The sequence below is a fragment of the Bombus vosnesenskii genome, unplaced genomic scaffold, assembly GCF_011952255.1.
Source record: "Bombus vosnesenskii isolate JDL3184/JDL3185 unplaced genomic scaffold, Bvos_JDL3184-5_v1.1 scf7180000015144, whole genome shotgun sequence".
Taxonomy (NCBI): domain Eukaryota; kingdom Metazoa; phylum Arthropoda; class Insecta; order Hymenoptera; family Apidae; genus Bombus; species Bombus vosnesenskii.
Window position 1 is genome coordinate 224 of NW_022883849.1, and position 7,595 is coordinate 7,818.

The 7,595-nt window shown below is 37.0% G+C and overlaps 1 protein-coding gene across 1 annotated transcript; it reads left to right on the plus strand.

Moving 5' to 3' along the window:
* The first annotated feature begins 214 nt into the window (after window positions 1-214).
* On the plus strand, window positions 215-4,148 carry LOC117240993 (solute carrier family 22 member 3-like). Its single transcript, XM_033506997.1, has 6 exons — window positions 215-552; window positions 659-764; window positions 1,497-1,600; window positions 1,666-1,880; window positions 2,276-2,451; window positions 3,863-4,148. The coding sequence occupies exons 1-6, from the start codon at window positions 371-373 to the stop codon at window positions 4,079-4,081; spliced, it is 1,002 nt and encodes a 333-aa protein (XP_033362888.1). The 5' UTR covers window positions 215-370; the 3' UTR covers window positions 4,082-4,148.
* Window positions 4,149-7,595: the final 3,447 nt, after the last annotated feature.

A 7,595-nucleotide genomic window follows, 5' to 3' on the forward strand; every position in this document is an offset into this window, starting at 1 on the left:
TGAAAATTATCACAAAATTTTCAACACGTAATTCGTTTAAATACGTTAGAAGCAAAACACGTGTATTATGTAGCGCTTTTTGTTATACGGACCAGCTCAAACTCGGAAAATTCACGTTTTCAGAGTAAACGGATTAATTTAAAATCGGAATTATATTTATAATCTTACAATTATCCTACAATTAAGTTGATGGTATCGTTCATTCGACTCGTCATCAATTGCTCCATATTAATAATAACGGGTTTCACTCGATAAATCTTCCATGTTCTATTACTGCAACATAAAGAATAATCGTCGTTAAGTATCTTGATATAATAATCAGTTATTTCGAGAGTCATCGACGATCAATTATCCCACAGTTCTCGAATATATGGCTGTTTCGAAACGAACGTTGGTCGTGAATATCGCCTTTGGCGTATACTTCGCAGTGGCCAGTACAATTTTACCATGGATAGCCTATTATATCGCGAACTGGAGATATTTTACTTACGTTACTGCCATACCGCTGTTATCTGTCGCTATCACACCGTGGATTCTTCCCGAGAACGCCCGGTAAGTAAACTCCTAATCGTTCGATTATTCGAATTCTCAACTTGCGCTTTGAGATTTATGCAAATTTACTTATCGATCCATATCACTCGTATTTGCTCTGTTCAAGCTGGTACGTTTCCAACGGGATGATGGACAAGGTTGTTGAGAAACTACGGAGAATAGCTAGGATCAATCGTAGAAATCCAGACTCGCGTATTTACGATATATTAGTTGTAAGTTCGATCAAATAGAATTCTAGAAAGCTTACGCGAAATCATACGGTACAGTACTTGAATCTGTGCTGACAGATATATTTGATTCGCGTCGAAAACACACAGACTCGCGAATGTATTTTAACATGCATAGACAGGTTTTAAAAATGAAACGCGATGAAAAATGAAATATGAAATGAAACTTGACTGTCGCGATTCCATTGTGGTATTATATCGATCTCGTACAAAATTTGAAGTAAATCTGGGAATTTATATAGAAATTATAAAATATTTACAATTTACAAGTACAATCGGGGATAAAAATAAGCTGCTATAGTTAATGGAAATAGATGTGAAGAAAGTATAATCAAATTAGTATCAGCCTCATATACTTGAGTTTCATTTATTATATTTCCTTCTAATAATATGCAGATAGTTCAGCAAATGATTGAAATGAATTTTTACATTTTCTCCACTAATCCACTTAGTTTTGTTCCCGACTGTATTTCGGATCAGAAAAGTATTTAATCAACCAACCACCCATTATATTAATAAATCTCGATATCAAAAGCCATGCCGACTAATGCCATAAAACAGAATGCAAAGTGCCACTGTTCGTGCTATCTATTAATGACGAATACAATGAAAATAAAATTTCTTTTCAGTGTGTTATGAATTTTGAACTGTGTAAGGGCTAAAGGCACGACTCGTATTATATCTTTCGTTAATTATTCTCGAAATAAATTCTTGCAGAGTAACATGGAGGCACCGGACAAAATTCAAGAATCAGCGACGCTGCTCGATCTGTTCAAAACGCCACGGTTGGCGAGAAACACTATTCTTCTAGTTGCATTCTGGCAAGTATAAGATACGAGTTCATGTTGCGATAAAACCTTCATAAATAACCGATACAATCTTGTAGGTGTTTTACCCTGATCTCGTTCGACGATCACGTGTATTCATTAAAACTTATCCAGAGCTCGGTGTTCGTGTCGTTCTCGATCGCCTGTGCCACAGAACTTCCAGCTGGGTTATTACTCGCCCTGTTGCTCGACCGATGGGGTCGTAGACTCTGCGGATTTCTCACGATGGCAATGACCTGTGTACTCAGTATCGCTGAACTTATGCTGCATTCCAGTAAATATATCGATCTGTTTATTAAAGTAAAATTAAAACGATTATAATGACGTATTATTGAGAAAAATCTGAAATTAAGTTGATGATGAATGTAAAAGAATTTTAGCAACTTCGAAGGTACTAATCTTGAAAAATAATTATTTTGATGGAACTAGAATTTAGGAATTATTAGGAATTAATTTAGTGGCGAAATTGAAAGAGGTGTGCACATTTTAGAAGCAATAATTTTCTATATGTTGGTTTTCTAGAATTTGGAGATTTATAGAAGTTTAAAGTTTGTTTGAAATTTTAATTTCATTTTGATTAAGCTTCGATCGGACTATATTTTTAATTAAACTTATAATCACGTATTGTGTATCCAGGATTAATTTTGTATTTTTTTATTTATTCCCCAGTGCTCGCGAAATTAGTAATGTCAATATTGTCGCGATTCTGTCTGAACATGGCAGCCAATGTTGGTCTTCAGTATGCAGCAGAACTTCTGCCCACGCCAGTCAGATCGCAGGGCGTATCTTTCATTCATATTTTCGGAATAGTTGCACACTCTTTGGCGCCATATATCACTGACTCGGTAAATAAATATTTATACTACTTGTATTTTCGACCAATCGCGGGGAGACGTAATCGCGAGGAGAGACGTCAACGGGGGTCGTAAATCCCCGTTACGATTATAACAATCGACACCACGAAATGATCGATCCCCTGATTTTCGTTGAGATAATAAGGGGTGATTGAATTTGTATAACACTGGGATTCACAGTATTATAAAGTATATATTTCCAACACTTAGTTACACTGACATAGAGAAATAAATAGTTAACAACTTGTCGCACGAAGATGCGATAGACATGTACGCTAGAGCAGGGCTCTTATAGTGGAAATTAATGTATTAATGGACTTAGCATTATAATATATTTAGCAGAGAAGATGTATGTTCGACAATACCGAGAACCGACAAAAGATTTGCGTGAAGTATGCGACTCTCGCGCTATGTGTAGACTGCTGCGTTAGGCGTTAGTTGGTAGACTGTCTGTCGCTCTTGTTTTAATACGGAAGAAAAGTTCGGTGTGGGTGTGCCCCTGTGCCTAAAGAACGCGGATTCCTTGGTCCCACTTTCGTTAGGAAAAGTGAGGGTAACGAACCGCGGTGTCGATTGGTCATGACCTGCACTACTGCTCGAAGGGATGAGTAGGGAGTCTCCTACCATCGTGGTGCGTAAATGACTGTGTGCTTAAGAAAACCTAGCTTGTTTTATTACAGGGCTATTCGGATTTTCCTAATGGGTGCATACCCGCTTTCTCCGTGTTTTAAAGGCGACTAATAAACCCAAGGACACCTATAAAACCGACTGTGTTTCGAGCATATTTTTAAGCTTTAGCCATTCTTCAAGGCAATCGGATTGAAGACATATGGCGAAACAATGCAGGGAAGTGAAAGTTATGGTGGGTCCTTAGGTTTATTGAGGGTCGAAGTGCCGTTACGCAGGTCGGTTGTTGTCCGGTCCCGCGGGTTGGCGTGCAGATGTTTTAGGCGGCGTAACACTACTATTGTCGTTACAACATTTTTGAAACACCGCTAAGCACATCCACGTTCAACTTCTCTTTAATTTATTCCAAAAGATACAATAAGCGCTATTAGAAATTATGAAAAAGCTCTCATGTAAATTTTCTCATGATAATGTAAAATAGTTTTTTTCTTACCTTAAAACAAGTTGTTTCCTGAAGAAGTTAAATATTATAAAAATCTGATCAAAATATTTCTCACTTTCTAGAAAGCCCGTTTTGGAAGTTGCAACCAACGCCTTTCTTTAACTGATCTTTAATCAAAAAATTGAAATTTAAAATAAAAAATGATGGAATAACTTAAGATATGAAACTATATTCGTTGAAACTTTCTAATGAAACTTTTTAAATGAGAAATACTTTGACCAGATTTTCATGGTATTTAACCTTTGCTCATATAAATTAATATTTGTTCATTAGGCTGCAATTTGGGAGGGATTTCCAATGCTCATTATCAGCACGGTGTCCTTTTTTGGCGCTGCACTGGTTTTGTTCCTGCCGGAAACTGTCGGCCAGAATCTTCCTCAGACTATCAAGCAAGGCGAAGAATTCGGAAGGGACCAACATTTCTGGTCGTTGCCTTGCTACCATAAGACACACTTCAATGGACATCAACACTATCACTCCTGTGAACGATAATTATCTGATTTTTAATAATAATTCAATTAAAAAACACGAAGGAGGATTCGTGTTTTTTTAGAAGTAACAATATTACAAGCGGATCAGTCTGACGACTTTTGTACGAGAAAAAATCGGAACATATTATTTTTCTATTCTCCTACATTAATTTTTATTTTTATCGTTTACGTTTAAGAATTTGTAAGCCTTAATTCTAAAAAGAGCGAGCAAGTTAATGGAAAAATTTCACTTAACTATTCGCGTTAATTTCCTCGGTTTAACTTTTGGGAAATGCTTCGTTAGCTTCGGGAATATTCCAACGATTCGTTTTACGTACAAAATAAGCATGATAAATATTACATCACGGTAATGAAAACTATTGGCGTAATACCTAAGATAAAGATGCAGAGACATTCTTAGAATTTCTAATGACACCTTTATAGATTTCTCGTTTAATATCGCTATTACATTTGAATCACTTTTACCTAACGGTGTCACATAGTCTCGTTGGAAATTTGTCAAATTCCTTAAAGTGATCACTGAAAATTTTCCTAAATTTCCAAGAATTTATTTACCACGAGGTAAAGAAAATGTGTATTAGAAAGATGAGATCGAAGGTTTACCATTTTTTCAATTATGGCGAACGCAATATGTAATCAATGAAAATTTTATATTTTCACGTTGAAAGTTTCTTCAGATAATTATTATCCAGATGATAACTAACTCTTACGAATTAATGCGTGTCTGTAGGATAATCCGGTAGACTTGATCCGCTTTTTATATCGAAAGTTGAGCAATCGGTGACGCGTTCTTATACACCGAACCGCGAAAAGCAAAATTTCATATGATCTCACCAATTTCGGATGTCAGTCAAATCAATCAAATAATAAGTTCGCGTTAATATACACGTTCGATTTTTGAAAAGCTTGTTCAATTTAATAAGAGTCTTGGTAACAGGCTTATGTTTTTAGACCTAATTGGTTGTTTTCATTTACAACTACCTTGTGTTAAAGTACTCATAAAATGACATTAAAATCAGAAAACTAATAACTGAAAGATTATCATTTTTCCTCTGTGGTAGTTTACATATAACATAATGCAACTAACATGTCACGATTAATGCAAAATAAATAAATTACTAATATAGACATTTTTTTAGTAATTTGTATAATCGTGAAACGAATTGGACTTTCTAAAGGCAAATATTAAAGGAAACATGGAATTGATGCCAAATCTATCACAAATATTATTTATACTATTTATTTGCGCAGTTTGAAGCGAATCAAATTGATGAAGGTTTCTTTGTTACATGTTAATTTACATTTTAAAAGACATAACAGGCACGCTAATTAGTTTGCTTAAGATACTTTCGAGATACCAAGTTAGACGCGTTTCCATGAAATCATATCAATTTTACGATGATATCTTTCTATCAAGCATGCAATTATAACCGTATCGTTGATTAGTGCATACAATTATCCATGTACATTCGTCTTTCCGAGTACCGCGCTTCAATATTGCTAATTTCAAATTCGTACATTAATGTTCGTAAATGCTTGAAAATGCTATATAACTGTATCAGCTTCTGTTAAAAACATTTTATAGTAAAATCTCTATAAATTTGTAATATTTTTTAGACAATTTGAATTCATTGTATTATACATCATACATTCTAGTCATTTCTAATTAAGTTACTTTTGCGATGTTTAATTATATTTTATGTATATTCTTATAACTCTCTATGTTACGGCGCGTACGATGGTCCGTGCGCCGTCTGAAACTTTATACTATACACTGATCTACTACATACTATATACTATAAACTGAATCCTTTGACGTAATCTTAATAGCTTGAAGGAATCTCTAACCCTGTAACTGTTTTCGGTTTATGAATGGTCCTTAGAACAATGCTTAGGTTTATTGCGCACTCTTACAAATAACGGAGAAAGCGGGTAGTTATTTTTCCAATAAACAATGTCACCCACGAGCCACGTTGGTAGGAGGCTTCCTCCTCCTATCTTCATTCATTAACGTTGGCTATAATCAATGGGCACCCTCACTTTCCTAACGAAAAGTGTGAACAACGAATCCGCGTTCTTCGTTCAGAAAGCACACCCACACTGAGATTTCCTCTCGTGGCGGCACACGAGAACGCAAATCACACCACTCGAAACCAACTAGTGTCGGACGACGGCAGCGCAGTGGTTAGCGCCATAGAGTACAAACGTTCGGATCCCGGGTTCAAATCCCGGCGCCTCGTACTTTTCCAAAGTCCGATTTTTCTTCCACGACATTTAAATAAGAAGGAAATACAGCAGTACTACACCCCGGCAAGCGACATCTACAGCCAGCAGCCTACAATTATCACGGATATATGAAAGAAGACGGAGAAAAAGAAGAAAAAAAGTGTGTTTCGTCCAGAGCCTGCTAGTGGACTCATCAGTAAGGCTTACCTAGCAGGCTCATGCCTTAGACACAATGGAAGGAGGGGGAAACAAAGCCATGTACATGGCAGAGACATTGAAGACGGATTCCTCCCTCCCACGGCCGGACACTGTATCCAAGGCCGGTCGGATCTCCTATCCTCTCTTGCGACGTATCCCAGTGGAGCGGCCCCACTCTTAATCTAGTTTGGTGGGAAAGGTTCGCGTACACACCGTGTGTAAGAACTATTAAAAACCACACAGTGTATCGCGACTACCTCTCTACTACTTAACCCAAGTCCTATATTATCAGTCTTAGGTCCGGCTCCTGTCACGTAAAATTGGTACTAGGGTGGTAGTAAGAAGGCTGAGTCGTAACCCAACTACTTATTTTCCTTTATAAAACTTTATTATAAACACTTACAAAATAACACCGAACCGGAGAATAGGGGTTGTATGAGTACAGCAACTAGAAGAGGAACAAGAACTGCCCGAGCTGGGTGAAGTCTCGGTTTATATACGTTTTGGTTTTAGGATGTTGAGGGGCTAGGTGTAGGTTATGATGTAGAAAAGTGTCCGAAGGTCGGGGGGCCATATCCTATCTCTGATGTGGACGGAGGTGCGTCACAGCCTTGGTGTATGCTATGATGATAAGGTGGTGATGTGTCCAAAAGTGTCCGAAGGTCGGGTGTCGATGTATTATCACTGATGTAGGTTGAGATGTGATTGATGTCACATACCCCCCTCTTTAGATTGATTTTGGTCCTCCAAAATCTTAGTGTTTCCTCAGTATGGAGCGATGGAATTGGACTCTAACTGGTTCGACTTGTACTTGTTCTTCTTCGTCGTGGTATATGCTTTTGCTATTTCAACCTGTGAAGGTTGTTGGCTGGTTAAATTTCGACTACGATTAATAGGGATAATTTGCTAAGTTTGACGAAATGCCGCAGTATCACGTGTTGAATCTTTTGTAGACTTTCTAACAGCCTGTGATATAGAATGAGTTAGTGGTCTTTGAGTAATGGTTTTATACTATCTTGTTGTTTCTTTATAGTTTGATTGTTATCCAGTTGTTCCTTTGATACTTGCATTTCTTTGTTTTGTTTAGCAAC

Excerpts from the sequence above, each read along its gene's own strand:
- LOC117240993 (XM_033506997.1), top strand. The coding sequence starts at position 371 with ATGGCTGTTTCGAAACGAACGTTGGTCGTGAATATCGCCTTTGGCGTA. Across the intron at positions 553-658 it reads ATTCTTCCCGAGAACGCCCG|CTGGTACGTTTCCAACGGGA; the intron begins GTAAGTAAACTC and ends GCTCTGTTCAAG. Across the intron at positions 1,881-2,275 it reads TGAACTTATGCTGCATTCCA|TGCTCGCGAAATTAGTAATG; the intron begins GTAAATATATCG and ends TTTATTCCCCAG.